Source organism: Aythya fuligula, chromosome 5 (genome assembly GCF_009819795.1).
Source record: "Aythya fuligula isolate bAytFul2 chromosome 5, bAytFul2.pri, whole genome shotgun sequence".
Taxonomy (NCBI): domain Eukaryota; kingdom Metazoa; phylum Chordata; class Aves; order Anseriformes; family Anatidae; genus Aythya; species Aythya fuligula.
Genome location: NC_045563.1, coordinates 18507497 through 18527540, shown reverse-complemented (window position 1 = coordinate 18527540; position 20044 = coordinate 18507497). Strand labels below are relative to the sequence as shown.

Here is a 20044-nt window from a genome sequence, read left to right as displayed (position 1 = left end):
CAGAAGAATACTCAAAAGCAATACAAATAAAAATCAAAAATTAGCTCATGATTTCTGAATAATGAGATCTCTTGACCTTTAACCAAGACAGCACTGAAATACTGAAATCCAGCTTAAAATTATCAAACCACTATAAAATTATCAGGAGGTTAACCTTCCCATCAATGTTATAAGTTTATCTTTTCTTTTTTTTTTTTTTTTTTTTTTTTTTCCTTCAGACCATCTTCTGAAATCCAAGCTCTTAAATAACCTTCAGGAGAGGAACTGCTACACAGAGGACAGGACAGAAGCCATAGCACATCTAAACTGAGCATTCAGAGATCAAGAGGCTAAGTACATTGGACACAACGTATAGGGGACACAGATGACAAGGGCCTGAATAATGAATTTACTAAAATGAGTGGCTCAAGAAAAGTAAATGGAGTTTGTCAGAACACCTTTCATGTAATAGAGACAAATGTAAAAATATTTCAAGGCCAGAAATTCTTTCAAAAAAAAAAAAAAAATTCTACGATTCATGGAATTCTTTCCATTAAGGTATTATTAGTATGAAAGCTAGGTAGGATTTTAAAAAAGGATATGATACTTCTGTGATTACAGTTTCACTTACAATAAGTAAGGTATAAGAAGAATTGCTTATAATAAACCAGAGCATAAGCATAATTGATTTACTTAGGAAGAAGGTTACTCCTATGGGTAAATTATAATATTAGACGTCAAATTCCCAACAAGCATATACCAGTTATTTCATCTAGTGCTAATTCTTGATCTTTTCAGTGAAACTTAAGACCATCTGCATTAGCATTAAGAAAAGGGTTATAAAACCTTAGCTACATCAGTGCTACTTGTGTTCAGTTCAGCATTGCTATTCTATCCTAATTATGGAAACAGCTTCTAATATATACCCAGAGGCTCAATGCCTCTAATACACACCAGAGGCACACCTTCTGAGAACTGAGAGAAATATAGATTTAGTACAGAAATAAAGAAATCACTTTGTTTCTTTGTGATGTCTTCCTCCAATTTATTTCACCATAAATCTCTCCGTGTGACCATGTGTTTTAAAAGACAAACATAAACATACCTATTGTTGTGATGACCGTTCCAGCAAAGAAAAAGGCACTTCCAAGGTCCCAGTGACTGCTGTTGTTAGAAGAATTTCCTATGGGACTGACTCCCGCATTATCTGCATCAATAGCATGCTGCAAAGAAAAAACAACAAATCAGCCTTATACATGCCTTACCATATCCTATGCAAGTCAGTATAGGCTCCAAAAATAAAGTTATAGGACAGCTTAGATTTACTTTTTAACACGTGCTTGGAGTAATAGTAGCATCCTCTGTATGCAACATCTGAATATATGACTGAACTAAATAGATATTAAGGTGGAAGAAAGACACAATTTTTAGATAAATCACAAAAAGATACAAAGCAGTTGAGAAGCAGAAGTCCAAAACCACAAAGAGATACATAAATACTGTTCTTGCAGCAGTAACTGCAAAAGGAAAAAATTTCCCCAGTGGGAACAGCTGACGTTTGAAGCAGAAAGAAGGGTGGCAAATACAAATAATGTTCATGAAGTCAACTGAAGCTAGTTAGCCAAGGATTTTAATCCCCAGATAATTAATAATTGATGAAGTTATTTATATTTTATGCTAACTAAAGTAATATATATATATATACATATAGGCCATTTAAAATGAACAAATAGGATAGCTATGGAAACATCATGAAAAAACTTTGTGATTAGGGATTGTGGGGTGGAGAATGGAGATGAAGGGAATAGGGGACTTTTGCCAGTATGCTATGGCTGATGAGAAGGGGTCACTCATGCCCCTTCTAGCAGTGAGTTAATGTGAATTTCAAAGTCAGCTTAAACCAACATGAATCTACACCATGAAGACACAACTACACCAGCTGAAAAATACTATTTCCTTGGGCTAGGATCAGCTAATCTGCTTTGCAGTTTATTCATCACATTGCCCCACAAACACTAGTGCCATCATAGGGAAAGGAGTTGGAGAAGAGGCACATGGACAAGAACAGAGGCTAGGTGTTTGTAGGGAGATCAATACAGGATAGCCCTTTTCCACAGTCATGCTGCTACATGTCAGGCTAAGCTGATTGTGAAATTACAGCACGAGCAAACTCCAAACTGGACTGGTTACATTTCATGTGGGCAGGAAGCCAGGGCTCCTCAGTGCCTATCCATACTTCTAAGAAATATGGATATAGGGAAAGGAAGTGTTTAGGACCAAACCCTTTGAAAGGTTTTCTGTATTAGTTGCTGACATACTGCAGGCGCTGTGAAAGCAAAGATCATTTATTTGTTTACCCAGAAGAGCGTAAATCAGCATAACAGTCAGGTTGCCTGTTTAAATAGGCCATGACACGCTGTCAGCTACCCTGTCACCTTACTTCTGCCAAGGAATGCTGGTTGCCTTCCCCTTTGAGTGTGTGAATGTCATCGAGCTAATTACAACACTTTAAGCACATTTGAGTTTACACAGTTTAGCAAGTCTTTTAGGGCCAAGCACTAACTGCTCAAGTTAAGAAGTGTCCTATTGTCTTAGGTAGCTTTGAGCTTCTCAGGCTCCCTTCATCGTCCAGAACAAAACAATTTTTTCTTTAAAGCTTGACATCATTTATTTATAAATATCTAACTAAGCTAGGCACTGGCACAGGCTCTCCAGGGCAGTGGTCACAGCACTGAGCCTGCCGGGGTTCAAGAAGCTTTTGGCCAATGTCCTCAGACATACGGTCTGATTTTGGGGTGGTCCTGTGTGAAGCCAGGAGTGGAAGTCGATGATCCTTCTGGGTGACTTCCAACTTGGGATATTCTACTCCAATGCATCTGTTAAACGCGTGGTATTTTGTATATAGTGCAGGATATACTAGGAGGACAGGAAATAGGCAATAATAGCAGACTAGCCCTGCAGTTGCCAGCCCTTAAATATGCAATATGGGGTCATGTGATGATTAAAGACTGCCTTACCACCACCACCACGAGTTCACCTACACAGATGTATCCTGCTAGATGAAGAGTCACACAAAACTCAAAGACTTTCCCACTTCACATAGACCATGACATTTTACAAGTTTCCCATCTGTGGAAATTCAGACTGGTTTTGCAGCATAACCTGAAGAGCCACCTTATCCTGGAGTAGGGGAAGAACCAATTTCCAGAGTAGTAACAGCTCTGTTAGCAAGCTCTCCACATTCAAGACATTTCAAACTACTTGTTTCAGGTATTTTTATAGTTTCACTATAAACTCCTAACTACAAAGAGTTTCACTCTTACTCCTTTTCTGATCCTTTCTTCCTTCTCCAGTGGAGTTACATACACAGTGCACAACATTTAAAATACTTTTTATGAATCCTTCTTTAATGAACATTTATTAGTCAGTGGTAACTTTTCTTATGAAATGCCTAGGGAATCTAGGGAAGGCATTGACATGAAATATCTAAAAGGGATGAAATTGTCTTTCTTGCTCCTTGAGTAATGGATGTGTTCTAAACCCAATTCACAGATACGAGTGAGGGAAATGACAAAATTTCCAAACAAAATCCAAGTGTTCAATTTTTATTTAAAATAATGTGTATTTTACTCTTGGCCCCTTAGGCATCAGCACACTGCAGTCCCTCAGTAACTGAAAAGGCCTGGTCTGATTAATTTACATGGGACTGAAGGCAGACCCCACAGCAAAAGCCCAGCGTAGGTGGCGATACTGAGATGACCAAGTCCTGTATTCCTAAAGAGAATTCAGTCCAGATTCCATCTCCATCTGGAACAATCAGTTCCACCTGTCAATTCAGGCAGTAATGTTTAAAGGATATGAGGCATGGGCCCACACTAGGCTGTCTAGTTCTTAATATACAGGACTCCGAGTCCAGTGAAGTTCATAGTGAACATGGTCTTTCCTCATCAATTGTCCTGAGTTCCTCCTCTGAACAGAAGATTGAAATAGTATTTCTTGTATATGGATAAATTCAAGAATATTCTCCTCATATTAACAGAAACTGCCAGGGTTTCACTGTGTCAGTCCCTGCCCTAGCAATGCTATATGAGTGCTGGGCTCCAGCCCCCCGTGGACAGGCCTGTGCCCTGCCCTGCCACAGGCTCCTCTGAGCTAGTGCTTGATCCACAGGCTGATGTGACCGCCTGGCCTGACCTCAACCACCCCCATCCCCTGGGAGGTGTCTGACAGCCTGGGCTGGGTGCTATTCCTGGCCACCCCCAGCCTGCCGCGCCTCTGGCTGGCAGTGGTGGGGTCCACGTCTACTGCCTCCTAGGGTGCAGGTGGCCCTCACTGTGCCACAATTCCCTCAGCCTCTTTGGCATGAGTGAATACATGCCAGCCTTCATTAAAGTATTAGATACCTTGATCAGTAATTAAGACAATTAACTCAAGAAAAAATCTAGAGTCATGCCCATAGGCAACAAGATAGCTGGGAGCTACTGCAGTTGATGAGGAGACAGGAATCATGCAGGCTGTTTCTGGCTTCTCTGGGAAGAAACGCTTTTATCTGGTTCATTTGTTCATGTTTCTTTAATTTCTCCAGTACACACCAAGCATGAAGAAGACAAATCTTTTCCAAATACGAGCACAAAACTATTATACTATTCTTGAGTGCTGAGCTACTCAAAAGATGCACCCCAAGTGTATCCAAGGGTAGGAATTGGGTAAGAACAGAAAAGAAAATTTGTCATCTTTTTTTTCTAGTGACATTAATTTGTCTCCACAGAGATCAGGCTAATCCAATAATGATTATATCCCTCCACAATTCTTTTCCAAGCAGATTCCTATCATGCATACAAAAGGTTGTGCCAATTGCCTTTCATGCTCAGATGTTCCTCTATTATGATTATAAAGATGCTTCTCATTACTAAGCAGCTTTTAAAGACTGATTCCTTAATAACTTTTCTTTATACTCCCTACATCTCTCAGTCATCTTTCTCACTAGACCTTATACAGTGATTAAGGGATCCTCATTATAAACTCCCACACTTTTCCACAACAGAATTGTCCAAGGACTAAGGCCAGCAAATTTTTACAGGTATAATAAAAAGTAATAGGTTTTAAGAGTCCATCCCTTATATATTTCTGCCTATACTATAAAGGTCTTTAGGTAACAATCAGCCAGATAGTGATCTACATACATTTATAAAGTGATTTAATTGTCATGCATGCACTGTTCCAGAACAGTGCCAAGGATCAGTCTGAATAGCAGACCTACAGCATTCAACAAGGGACATGCACAGAGACCTAAGTTCAGAGGACTTAGCTCCCTGCAAACGCCTTAGCTAATTTCGGGAAGCAATGCAGCTACATAACAGCTACAGTGTTCTGCAGCATCCTAGGCTCAGTCTGTCTCCTATACAAGCACTACAATCTCTGGACTGAAGTCACAAACTAGGATGCCTGCACCTACTTAGACATGATGCAAGAGATCTGGATTATTTCTTTACATCACTTTAGGGTGAATGATATATAACAAAGATTAGGGTCAGAAGGGAAGTTGGGACATAGAGAAGACAGCCTCCAGAGGCAGAGGGAAAAGGTTCAATAATTCAATAATCAGATATTTACCATTGTTTTTCTTCACAGCACAGTCTTTTCCTGTCTTCAGCAATACGCAAATCTTCCCCACAGTTATCTCAAAACACTTTTTTTTTTTTTCTGCTCCATCTAGAGCTTTCTTCTAGCACATGAAATGCATTCAAATTTTCTTCATTTTACAATGCAGCAGACATTGAAGACTGAGAAGACAAGCAGGTTTATAACTCTAGTGAACCTGCTGAGCAGCTGAAAACTGCAATATCTTTGCAGGATGTTTTCTCTCTTGCTTACCTTCAGGGGAAAAGTAGTTCAGAACGCTAATCAAAAGTGCCTGCCCAAGACACAAACTCTTACTAATATAATTAGCCAGTAAAGTCTGACTCACTTATTTCCAACTCCACTTCCTTTTCAGCTTACAGACTAACTCATTGGAGTTGCTGTAGTCATTAGTGGACATGGATAATGTGACTTAGTTCCCAGGTGGGTTATTTAAAAAAAAAATAAAATAACTACAATCACTCATACTCCTAAATGAAACCCTTGAAGGAAGAAGAAAACAGGCCACCAATAACCTAACTTCTTACAGCAGCAAGTCACCCTCTCTTACATCAAGGTGAAGGGCTCATAATGAAAGTATGGCTCATTACAAAAGCTTTTACCCATACACAGTGCACAGGCTACACAGAAAAAGAATGTGAATACCCTTGTCAGGTCCATAGGAATTACTTTGCCAAAACATGTTAGTAGTCTTTCTGCATGCCTCTCCTAGTTAGAGATGACATATTATCTTACTGAGAACACATCAAACCTCCAAGTGGGCGTTATTACAAAGGCAAGGTGACTTTTTTGACCCCAGCTTGTCATAAACATATGCCATGCCATGAGAACAAAAAAGTTTCACGGTATCATGTTAGCACCTGTAATAGTAATGTTTGTTTGTTTCTTCCAACTGTATGACCAGTCACTTGAGTCTTGCTGCCTTCAGTTATTTTTCCATATGGGTACAATACAGATACAGCTAAATTCAGTTGATGCAACTGAAGTTTCATTCTCTTTTAGCATGTTCTAGATCTCCCTTCTCTCTCACTCTTCAGAAAACTCATCTTCAAAAGTACCGAGATAAAGTACCTAATTTTATCATTTGCTTATTCTGGCATTCACCGTTGTACCAAATAGTAGATCACATAAGGCATTAAATAATTAATTTGTTCTACCACAACAAAGGTCTTCAGGAGCAGAAATTAGGTTTAAAAGTGCACAGTGTAAGAACTTCCACTTCAGGTGGCTTGAGACAATGTAGACTGCACTTTATAGGCAGAGAAAAAATCTGTCATTGTGTTAACATTAGAGAGAGACCTGGACTAAGCCCAAGAGATAAATACAAATTTAAAATACCTTTGATCTAGATTTGCATCTTCCTTGGCATTTACACTGCTTTTATCCCCATATTACTTATTAAGTCTATGAATGAACTTCATTCAGACATTCATATGTCTGGACATAGCATTATCATTAGGGCTATTCACATTTGTGCAACCCGTGCCAGTATTTGCAATTGGCTATTGGAGATCAGTTTAGAAAGCAAGTCTTATCCACAATGAATTTTTCACAGCTTCATCATACACTGCCATACATCTTCCTTACAGGTTTTCCAAAGGAAAATACTTTGAAAGATTTAAATTTGGGCAAAGGGGTAAATTTTTCCTTCACTAGCCTTGCAAAGACAGTCCTTTCCTCTTCTCCTTAAAATATTCTTCCAGTCACGTCCATAATAAAGGATATAAAACAATTATAAAGTCTCCTTTTTTGCAATTTTTCCTTATTCTCCAAAGCAGAGCGCTCAATGAGCATAGTCATTCTTCTGAGTGCTATCTGTGTTCATCTAAAGGCTGTCAGGTAGTCAGATGACATTAATAACAAATAGGTCTCAGTCAGGTAATGAGTGCACACAGCACAGCAGCCAGGACCCATAGAGGTTGCCACATCTGTCTGAAATCACAGCTGTAAAGGCAGATGTCACATTTGGTGCAATGAGGTAATCTATTCTGCCAGCTAGGGAGATGTCACTTTTGAGATCTTTGACATGAAGGCATGAAAGCACAACGTTAACACCCTGACATTACCTTTGAAGGGTGGTTCACTCTTCTTCTGTGCAAATCAGTAACAATCAGAGTGTTCTGTACCAGCAAACCCAAATACATCCCTAGAGCCAGGTTCACCCCAGACCCACAGAAAAAAATCCAAAGAAAGTTGTTCTTTATTGACAAATGAAGACAAAATCACATCACTTGGCCTTAAGACATTCACATGTTAAGCTGCTGAACACATTTAATTTACCTTTGCAAAAGATTTCCAGTTACCCAGTGTAATGCCTGAGGACATAGTGAAATCTCAAGAGATGATAAGATTTGTTCAGAATACGTGCCTTCTAAAGACACAGCATGCCTGTTTATTATTTTAATATCATCACTTCTGAGGTGAAAGAAAGGAAAGATATTGTGTAAAATAAAAACTAAAAAGTGCAAACTGGTACATAGCCTAGCTTAGAGAAGAGGGGCTATTTAGAAATCTTTGTACTGCTGTCTGTTTTCAGGAGTCTATCCTCATGTTGAGGTGCTTTGCTTGCCATACCTAATGTGCATTCTGCTTTCTGCTATAAAAAGGAAGCATATTGCATATCTTTGAATAGTGACATTTCCATCAAGGAAATACAAACTTCTTCCTTTCCATATTAACAAACAACCTGTAATCAGCCAGCATACATCATACCTAAGGAGGTGAGGGAAATGCTGATCTCTGCAGAACTGCCATGAGAAATGCATGTGAGCCGATACCCCAGAAGAATTCACACTGCAAACCAAGCATGTTCACCTGTCTTTTGCAGACAGATGAAGGGTGTGATCCAAGCCAGCCCTGATTCAAAAGCTGTATAGGCACATCCGTACAATACCACTTCCTGTTGAAGCAGGTTTGGCTCAAGTACTAGACTGAACATACACAGCTTCTGCCTCAGAACTGACCTGACTTCTGTGAACACAGAGCACAAGCAGGGAGAACCCACATTTATCTGCAAAGAAACAGAAAGATTTTGTTTTGCTTAGGAGAAGCAGAAAGGCATTATTGTCTGCACACAAGGGTGAGGGAGAGGAATCAATTAAGCAACAGGGGGTTGGCTGTGGAAGACCAACTACAATGAAACAGAATTAGTATAGGCTGAAAACTAGGAGAATGTTTTTGCCATCACAGCAATGAGATACTAGAACAGCTTCCTAACAGAAATACTATGCTTATAACACCTTTTAAAATGAAGTTTGATTCACATCTAGAAAGTGTTATATAGTATGGCTGGGTGGACAGACAAAACACTCCAGGGGACAGCTCTGTGTTCTTCAAAACAGAAGCTGAAATCACAATGGAGCCCTGGTACAACACCCCAAACCGAAACAGACTGTGCTGTTGGAACCCTTGGATACAAATTCAGGTCTGAAATATGAGGCTGAAGTTCAGCTTTGGTGTTGGAAACTGTTGGAATACATTCCTTCAGTATCTCACATTTCTTATCTAATCTCCATTTTCTCCATGCTAACTGATAGGTTTCCATATGGGAACCTACTATACTGAAGACTCATGAGTGAGATCCATATTTTCCTTGTCTAGAGTTTTAATCAATGAAAGGTAACTTTATCTTTGGCAGACCTGTCTTGCATGATATTCTATCCTTCATTATCCCTACATATTGGGTATTTACTTCCTACAAAATTTATTTAAAACTTTTCATATTAAGCCAGATCTAAAAATCTGTAGTTCTTACATGCAGATTGTTTTATATTTTTAATTGTATGCATTCATCATCATTACCTAAAATTTTTAATAGAAAACCTGTAAATTAATGTTCTAGTAATTCCAAAATTCTTGGCTGAATATTTATTTCAAAAGTCTCAACTACCATTTTCTGTTGCCTCTCCTGGTTGCTGTGTTTCATCTTGGAGGAAGAATTGGACTTGATATTGTTTGGAAATGTATGGAGATAGGCAAATGTTTTGAAAATGTGTCATGTCTCACAAAAATATATTCCAGATATTAAGTTCTGATTTTCTTTGCACATGTTTTTCATTATTCTAGTGAAGACATTTAATTTCTATTTACAATATTCTGGAGACAACATTTCTGTTTCCAGTGCTTTAAAATGACTGAGAAAGGGACTGCTCTTCACTGTGCCCATTATGTGTTTTTTTCCCACTGCACTAGGCAAGGCCTGTGAACGATGTCATTTCCCTCCAACTCAGCTGCTCAACAATCTCCCCAGATGTTCACCCTAATGTCCAAGAAATACTGCCATCTCCACATCCCTACCTGGATCAGTGTCTCCAGCTCTAGCTGGGTTACACAGACGTGTTCCCGAAGAAAGTCAGCCTTCTCCAGCGCGATGGTATTCTTCTGCCTGCTCTCGAAGGGCTGCTCCAGGGCACGAAAAACGAGTCCTCCAGCCACCAGGTAAACTACAACCACGACAAAGATTGCCACCACCGTTTTCCACTTCATGACCGTCTGCAGGCCCTGCGAAGGCGCTTCCATGGTAGCGACAACTGTTGCTCGGGAGGAAACAGAGAGACGCGGGGCTGCGTAGTGCCCGTTTGGTTTGGGCTCGGGCTCACAAGCTGGCACTGGCGAGGGAACAGTCACTGAAACACAAAGCGAAAGCCTTTACTCAGAACCAAATCCCTAAGGGCATGGATTTGATCTCCATACACATTTTTCCTAAATACCATTTTCAAGTTGCATCAACCATGATATTTGCATAGATAAGACTGTTCTCACCTGAAAGGCTCCACATGCATTTTGCCCATTCATACACAAGTAACTTCATGGGGTTTTCCACCCATGGTTACCTCTAGAATGGGACAGGCCAACTGCATAAGCAAAAGCTTCAGAAAGGTGCAGAAAATGATACAACAAGAATATGAAAATTTTTACTAGTTAGGATATATGTTACACGAGGTAATGTTTGCTGGGAGACCCTGGCAAGTATTTGTGTTCCTAAATCATTCTAATAACAGTACTGATGGGCTAGGAAACAAGCCTTGATGACAGGTGATCTCTACCTAACCTGGTACTGAGAGAAACAGAAAATGCCTTGCAAATCAAACAGCTGTTTGACACACTAGAAAAAGCAGGCCTGTATTATTCACAAGGATCCACAAAAACACTACTTCTAAAAATCTCCTTAAAGCCTCAGTGCAAAACAGAGAATGGTGTACAGTGAAACAAGCACAGCAAGATGGATGGTGGAGCCACCAGATCGGGACTTGGACACTATGTCCATGTGACCCTAGCACTATATCGGAGCTAATGAGCCCCAACCTTCAGCCACACTTATTAGCTTGACCACTGTGCCAAGCTACCAAGGCATCCAAATCAAAGCTGTCTTGCCTCCAAATAACGCAGGGGTCTCAGCATCACACTTCCATATTCTCTGTTGCCAGTGTTAGCAAAGGCAGGATAAGGCCCAGTTCCCAAGCATCCACGGGTATAATGGTACCAAACACAGGCTTTAAAGATGCTGCATTCATTTTAAACCCAATCCTTTCTATAACCTTACCACAGTGCAGATGTCACTGACCTATAATTTATTTGAAACCATGTATTTGATTTATTTCATTTCAGACCTAAATCAGATTACAGTTAAAATATAGTCACCATAGCTTCGTTCTCTGGACTTATTCCCAGAATGTCTTTGCTGTTTTGCTCAGAAATTAAAGCAAAAGGGTTTAGAGCATCTGAGCAGATTCTATATAATCTGAATATACAATGTGATTACACCTTGAGTTTGCAGCAAGCTACAACTCCTTCCCAGTAGAAATCATTTTATGGCACTTAATAATTTAAAGAACTCAGCTGTTTACTACAGTCACATTTTCCTAGAACTGATACATCTCTTAAGCATCACATTGAGGACAGAGCTTCCAGCTGAGCTGCTAACCAATAAACTGCATAAATCTATAGTTGATTTACACGTACAGCGAATATTTCTCTTCATATGTAACTTGGAGGCTTCAGATGCTAAGTGGATTAAAAAGGACCCAGGATCACAAGAAAGCCTCTGTGGTTGATCCACATTCTGTGTTACCTCAGTTTTGCAACACCTAGAATCATAGAATCGTTAAGGCTGGAAAAGATCTCCAAGATCATCTGGTCCAACCATCCCCCAAGCACCTGTTGCCACAGCTGCTCAGTTTGACTATCATGAGATTAATGGTTCCCAACACGTATCAGCCAGGATGGAGCGACATCAAACTTAAAAGGATACTTTCTCTTAGATCCACATATATCTCACATAAATTCTACAGATTTGAAGTGACAGTGAGAATGACAGTATTAGAAAGATCTTTTTTTTTTTTTTTGGTAAAAGAGATCAAATATTTCATTCTAGACCTCATGAAAGGAAAGGATAATTTTAATTGCTGCAACGAGCTTCAGCAGGAAATATCAGAAAATAATTCAGAAGAAAGGTAAAATGGAGAGGTTGCGTGAAGAAGAGCAGGAAATCTCCCTTCTCTATAGACAAATACCTTAAATCTGAGTTACAACATCTCCTTATGGAACTAAGATAAATTTGAATATTCCCAGAAGTGGCTTAGCTGATGTAAATCAGTGTAACACAACTTCCACTAATTCAATGGAATTAAATCAATTTACATTAGTTAAAGCTTACTACTAGTGTGTATTATTGTGACTTAACACAAAATGCCCAGATCTGAGGACTGACTTTGCACACTTGAGATTACATGGCAAAATAGTTTCAGGAACCAAGGCTTATGTGGTAAAATGAGGAAAGAATTCATATGACAGAAACAGCATGCTACAGTTTTTTGACACAGCTACCTACCTTACCATGACTGGGATAGTCTGGTGTAGGCTGGGGGCCCCTCCAGTGTGGAGAGAGGCCTGACTTTGATATCCCACAAATACTTTGTCTTTACTCATATGAAGTCAAAAGATTTTCCTTTACTTGGGAAGTCAAGAGAGTTGAAACTGCTTTTGTGAGTAGTTTTTTTTTTTTTTTTCTCTCTACTAATATAAACGCTGTTTCTGATTCAAGTCATAATTCTGGCAAACTGTTAATAACAGCTTTACAGTAAAATCATGGCTTGTTTGATTCTCTCTTTAAAGGAAAATATATTGTACTTATTTAAGAAAAAGATGGGAAGTTCAGGGTAGGGAAGATAAAATGTTCTTATAAATATTGTTGCATTTAAACAGCTCAATGGATTGCTGCGCTTGGCTTGCTTACCTCTAAAATAAAAGTTAACTCTTTTCAGAAGAACTGTGTTAAGGCCTTTCATTTTCTGCTATTAGTAATAGCTACCCTAAGTGTATGTAGAAATATTGATCCTAAAATATATTATCTTACATAAATTAAAACACAGGAAGACTCTATCAAAGCAGCTAGTTGAGCAACTGATGTGCAAAAAAAAAAAAAATGGTGTTTTTACTATGCTGACACAAAGCGCAATTGCAGTCAGCACCCCAGAGATGTTTCAGGATAGATTTAAAGCAGCAGTTAGTACTTTAAAGGAAAACCAGTGTAGATACTCTATCTAGCAGTTATCTCACTCTCTACTACAAGAGAGTGAGGTTAGCAACTTGAGCTTGTGGAAAGTCAGTTCTGAGCATCCCAGAAAGCCATAGACAGGAAAACTGCACTTAAAAGTTCAGAGTGACAGAGTATCATAAAATCACATCCTGCTAGAAATATAGCGTCATAACAAAAGGGTCAGAAATGCTTAACAGAGCTCCTCTATCTGTAATAGGTTTGGTTCACTGCTTGGAAGTAAACGAATTCATTTCCTGCATTTTGCACATTTCTCTAGCATTATGTGATTTGATTACAGGACAAACCAAGAGCACGAGAGAAGAGGATATGTTTACAATAAATGCAGAGCAATGTCTGTTTTACTAATCCATGTTTTTTTCAGAATAAGCTGTTGTCAGACAGGCTTTTCCCAGAACAGAGTCTTTTCCATGTCCATATGTTAAAATATATCAAAGGAGACTTAATCTGCCTCATTAAAACCAATGATGAATCTCCATGCATATGCACTCCCTACATTGGTAGACAGGTAGCCTCAAAGAACAGGTACCCTCACAGCAGCACACCACTGTTTTGACACAGGCCTTAACCCTGCAAGAGAAATTTTTGGGTAAGCTTCAAAATAAACCAACTGAAGATACCGTCATTACATGTCAAAAAAAAAAAAAAAAAAAAAAAAAAAGAGAGAGAGAGAGAGAAAAGAGAGAGAGAAAAAGGTTAGAATCTTTACAGTTGTTCATCTCTAAGAAGACAACACTACCTGTATTTTGTATGTGTTCTGAACAGCACAGCCAGGCTTCCCATTGGTAATATGAGGGGCTTAAATGACTGAGATTTCTGCTAATACTGACAAGAATTAAGGAATCAAAGCTCTCACTCACTGACCATCAAGAAAACTGTGGAAAAATAAAATTCTGTAGTGTAAAAGATCATTGCTATTATAACAATACTCCATAAGACATTATTACAAGTTAGAAATTGCCCTTTGTTACTGCATGTACATTTCACTTTAGTCATTTCTGTGTGGCTGAGAATTAAACTTTTAAGAACCTGATTGCATGAAATAGTAGATTTTCTCATTGCACAAACAGAAACATGATACCACCAGGACACGTCATGTCTAGAAAAGAAAAAAATATATATTATTCCCTAGGGTATATTCTGCATATTTTACAGAGATAAATCCTGTTCTAGCCTATTAGGAAATGACTCATTGATCAAGAAAGGTTTTTCTATTTCCTGAGCTGTCAATTTGCACAATTTATCAGAGGACAGTGCTAATCTGATGTTTTTTTCAAACCACAACCTTGGAAATGCCACGTAAATCCCAGCTTTCTTAGCACAGTTGAGGAGAAATACTTGTAAGTAATAATCAGAAGCTGGATGGAGGAAAAGGACTCAAGATGTATTTCTTTATAACTTACGGTGTGAATTTAAGAACTTTCCTCATGATATCTGAACAATTGCATTTGTGATTTAAAGTCATTTCTAATGTAACCAACATTCAAATGTTGCTCATACTGATGCAAGAGAGTTTGAGGTTGGGCATTGCCAAGGAAGTCTCTAAATAGTGGTTTTAAAACTCTGGAATACATTGAATAAGGGGACTGATGTTTCTAAGAAAAGGTTAGACAAACGTCTGTCAGAAATAGTTAGAAGTAACTGGCCCTGCTATGCAGAGTGAGATAGATAACCTGCTACGAGTCCGCAAAAATAGTTCTAATTTAAAGGGAACATCTCCAGACAGAGAGAGTCAAAGTACAGCTGCCTCAAAAGGACAGCTTCAAACAGAAACCATGCTGCTGAGAGGATGTCCAGCTGGCTTCTGAGCATGAAAATTTACGTGTGGCTTTGCCACACTGACCAATATACATGTATATTCAGGCAACTCTATCCAATATACCAAGAATATACTAGATACTGATAAAACCTGGTTGTAAAGCTTTCTCAAGTGCTTTAAACAAAACATATTTTTTTTATAACATACAGACCCGCTTCTGTGGTGTTCTTGTTACAATTTGTATCTATGAAAAAATGCAAGTCAGGTTTAATGGAGTGTCTTACTTAATGCTTTTGTTTTCTTCCATGTTTCTGTGTTGCATGAGCACACAGGAATGCATGTATACTTTTATGATAGCATAATGGAGTATTTTTGACACATCTGATGCAAATGTTGCCTTCATAGGATTCAGAACAGAATTAGATTGAGGCCATATGTACTTAGGCATTCATAAACCCAGCAGCTGGCTTTGAGTTTACTACATGAGTTGATCCAAAATGAAATGAGTAGAAAGCCTGCACGTTTCCAGCAGACCAGGAGGTGCACTCAGTGAACTAAAAGCAGACCCATAGCTCACAATACTTCTCTGCAGGCGGCTAACATTTCTGAGATGTACCACTGGACATTTCATTTCCCTTTTTAGTGGGTCCATCCAAGGGAGAAGAGAACAACATACTTTCAGCTCAAGTAAAAACATTTTTGATGTGCATCTTAAGGTTTCTTCAAACAACATTTACATAGTCAAGCAAATAAAATTTCCCATTAAGTCTTCCTTATCTTTGTCTTAAAACTAGAAGTTTAGTCAATCACAAAGGAATCTAATAATGTAGCCTGGTTTCAGAGAAAATTCATGAGCAAATCATCCTCCCAACAGATTTCATAAGATCCTACACCAGGTTATCAACACGTGTACATCCTTCCTTTAGCACTACTTAGTAAGCTATTATATTATATTACTCCTGAAGTAATATAGAAATATGATATTTTGCTAAGTGTATGAAGTTGCAGAACAGAGACCTTGAGCACCAAGGCTCGGAAACGTCTGTGAGGTGCTATCCAAGGGCAGTTCTGTTCCTGTGAATCAGTCACTAAAAATAGGGGGAGCTACCTTTTCTAAAATGGATTGTAAAGGACTGGGTGATGAAGGGACTCTGCTGGACATATTTATTGCAGTGTCTTAGCAGGAGCCTCATTTATTTCATTTGCAGTGGCCAGAGTATTCTGGCTGTTTGGGTTCTCCTCACTCCTCTTCTGAAATGGCCACAGGCTGACGTTAACATCAAAAACTTCCTGATGAACCTGTGTGGAGAGGCAAGAAAAAGCACAGCCCACCAGTGGATGTCATATGATCTCGTTCTCTAAGCCTCTGACTCACCTCCAGACAGAAGTTCCTGGGGGAAAGGGGTGTCTAAGCATCAGCTTCCAATCTCACAACCTCCCCACAGTCTCCCCAAAGTGATTTCAGCTACTGGCTGATTGGATTAAGATAGCAGGGCTGTGCTTGGAAGCAAGAGCAAGAATAAGAGGTGTGCTAGAGGAAGAGCTGAGGCAATCAATGTATTAAGCTATCATCCATATGCACTTCTTATGAATGTGTTGCAAACAGAAAATGCAGGAGGGTCTATGGATAATGGGAATTTGTGTGTCAGACGGGAAATGGGTGGTTGTTATATGCATGAGTAGCAGAAGTAATGAAATGTACAAGTTTCTGGCCATGTGTAAGAAAAAAATCATTAAGCCATTACAATTTTGCATTATGAGGACATGGCTAATCATTTCCAGGCCACCTGCTTTGCTTGCTGTTTCAGCCCCTCGTCTGCCCTCCATTTCTGTCTGTTGTGTTTTTTAGCTTTTTTTTTTTAAAGTAGATAGCATCCATTCAACCAACACATGTGTAGATTTTTACACACCAGCAACTAGAAAATCTGACTCTAGTTTAGAAAATCTGGCTTTTAGAGCAAAAATCCCAGTAGACAATGATCGTGTCTGCATTTGTGTCTGTGCGGCATCTTTGCATGATGTGGGCTAATTAACAGGTGATATTCCAGCTGTGATCAAGGAATGGGAGACAAAATCCTGCCTGCAGGCTACGATTACATAGGGGGCAGAACATTAGTATCCCTGTGGCTGTTGTTCTGGACTGGGGCATAGTAATAAGCACTGCTGTCTGGGGACCACTGCATCCATACAGTCACAAGAAAACCGCTCTCTGTCAACATATTTGAAGCCAGTTTGGCCCTAGTTCCTTTGCACATCCCCAAGGATCTCAACCACAAGGCCTGAGCAGTAAGAGTCATGTCGAGCCTGCCACACAAGGGGAATTTCACCCTCCTGTTTGTACAGCATTTTGCTGAATGCTGCCATTGAAGTTAGAATTACTATTACATTTTACTGCTCATGAAAGCAAAGCTTGACATATTGTTTGCTTAGAAAATGCACAGAGTGCCTCCAAGCACATAGCTTTTCACTGCGGCGGTACCCCACTGGTTAAATTTAACATTGTTTTCCCTGAAGTGGGCTCTCTAATGCAGGATTAGAGCTGCTGACTTCAGCAACATCTCAGCAGTGTGCTGCAAATGCAGTCATCAGTGGCAAGGCATTCAACTAAGTATGGAAAGAGAGACAGGTAAAGGCAGAAAGGGCAACTGACATTAAACCGGAGAGTTTAAATGTGCTGTTAGAAATAAAGTAGCACTCATTGCTCCCGATTGCTCTTGTCCTGCAGTGGGGTAGGGAGAAGGCAGGAGGAGTACAATAGGTTATAAAACTATGTAAGTCATAAAGTTGGTGTTTCCTTCCTGATACAGTATAACACTATTAAAATACAGGGAAAGTTCTTATATTGAGTTCTGTCTGCTGGTAGGGAGAGAAATGTCAGTAATATGTACCAGAGGGAATCATGTCTAACCACTGCTTTGCCACCCCTGGCGGCAGCTTTGGGAAAATGTTATATGAAAAGGCTTCTGCAGTGTTTGTGTCTTTTGTCATATAATGCCAGCCAGTGCTTGAGATCATGATTCTCAGAAGGTTTCCAAAAAAAATAAAAAATAAATAAAAATAAAAATAATAAAAAATAAAAATCTACATAATTCTGCTGTATCAGTTATAACTGAGACATGCTAATTAATAGCTGTTGGAATAGCCCAACTGCTTAATTGATTTGGAATGCAATTTTTACGAGAAACAATCACCGCTGCTTTATAATGTGGCTTGTGCTGTTCTTCTTTAGAAAACTATAGATCAGACAAAAATAATAAAAAAAAATTAAACAGCCAAAATTGTAACATGGTTGAAACTAAGTGTCTGAGTTAAGGTGTCTCTGTAGTAACAGCTTCCCAACAACCGAAGGAGTCCTCACAGAGTACTGATGCTGCTGCACGGGATTTTAAGTGTCTTCTCTCTTCCTGAGGAGTTTCTTTAGTGGCAGATGTGAAACTTAGTTATGCAGCAAGTCATCAAAATGAATCTGTCACTAAAAGATGCTGTCACACCTATCTGACAGCAGTTTTATCTTGAAGAGGAGGTGGAGTGAGAGAGCGGCTGGGTGGGTGTCTGGCAGCCAGCCGAGGTCAGCCCACCATGACAGCTTGCACAAGTGCCAAGAGAGCGGAGAACAACATTCAGTCTGTATCACTCAGCATTTTTCTCTCTAAGTCCCCCCAGTCATGGTGTGCATATGGGCTATGGTGAAAAAGTCACCAGTCCATTACCATCATGCTCCAAGAATATCAACGCATAGATCACAACTTAAACTACAGTGATGAGCAGGAGATAGTTACATAGAGAGCAAGCAGCCTTCCAACAGCAATGCCTTTATGTCATTAACTACTGGAGCTGGGTCAATACAGAACAAAAACATTCATTTGTCTTATTGACTGGATTTGATTTTTTCACTTCTTATCACCTTTCATTCTCATTTTTCCTTCCCCCACATAGGCATTATATTTTACTCATTTTCTATACACATTTAAGGAAATGGCTGTTAGCAGCACACATTTTCACATAAAGCTAAATATCAAATTCATTAAATATTTCATGATGGCAGGAGTTGTGTACACTCCTAACTAATCTAGGAAAAGTAGCAATACAATGTGAGATCTCAGACAATTAAAAAAAAAAAAAATCACTATCTTTGCAGATATTAAATGACTAGAAAATGGGTGCTATGTAAACTTGACCAGCTGCAGTGTTTATTAGTCTGGCTGTGATTAGTTTAACAAGTGTGTAAAAGATTAAAGAATCTATTCAATTACTATTCCCCTGAGCTCTGCCATGTCCCTTTTTGTTGATTTCAACAGATTTTGTGAGGGTGTTGGAAGACTTTCTGGTATTCTATCATTTCACTTTAGCTATTCCAAACCCAGCCTTTCTATAAAGAGATAGAAAAGAAGAATGTAAAAGCTAATTTAATTTTAGTCAAGAAAGTACAGTGTGAGAAAGGAAGGTCTGAATATCATTTTTATGCCTATTGTATTTCTGAAAGGTGCTCCTACTTCTAATTGTAATTTCTTTAAAGCACAGGAGAATGGCAGTTCAAGCACCCAGATCTCATGGACCTTTCAAAGCAGGGAAAAAAAAAAACTCACAATGGTTGCTTAGGAAAAGAAAAAGTCTGTAGGATGAAGATCTCAGTGCCCTTAATATTTTATTTTATTTTTTTTTTTAAAAAGAAAAGAACGTCACTAAGTCAACAAATCCAATACCAAATCATTTTTGTATAGGTCCTGATTAATAATTATGTATTATAATTCTTTATTTCATAAAGAATAAACTCTTCAAAGCAGGGAACAACAGCAGTATTTAAAACCGGAGTGCCATTGTGTTGAATCTGTTCCAAATAGTAACAAGTATTACCACATACCTCTGTCTTTCAGATCATTCTGGAAAAATCATGATGCTAGACAACAGTCATTTTCCTTGATCTTACATGTGAGGAATTCAGAAGTATTTCTAGGCTCCTTCTTGTGGAGTGATTCAATTTTCATTAAGATTTACACAGAAAACAGGATTAAGCCCAGAAAAGTCAGGTAGCTTTTTAAACATAGCACTCTGCTTCTGTTTATATGCCTATCAAGATAAAAAAGTCTACTTAAGACCTACCAAAAAAAAAA

General features: G+C 38.9%; 1 protein-coding gene across 1 annotated transcript in view; it reads right to left on the bottom strand.

Annotated features, from left to right (window-relative positions):
• The window catches only part of KCNK10 (potassium two pore domain channel subfamily K member 10), a 66123-nt gene that overhangs the window by 29700 nt on the left and 16379 nt on the right, over positions 1-20044 (bottom strand). Inside the window, exons 3-4 of the mRNA XM_032188642.1 lie at positions 9916-10244; positions 1085-1202 (exon numbers count right to left, since the gene is read on the bottom strand). Coding sequence (XP_032044533.1) covers positions 1085-1202; positions 9916-10244 — 447 coding nt within the window. The remainder of the gene's footprint in view (positions 1-1084; positions 1203-9915; positions 10245-20044) is intronic.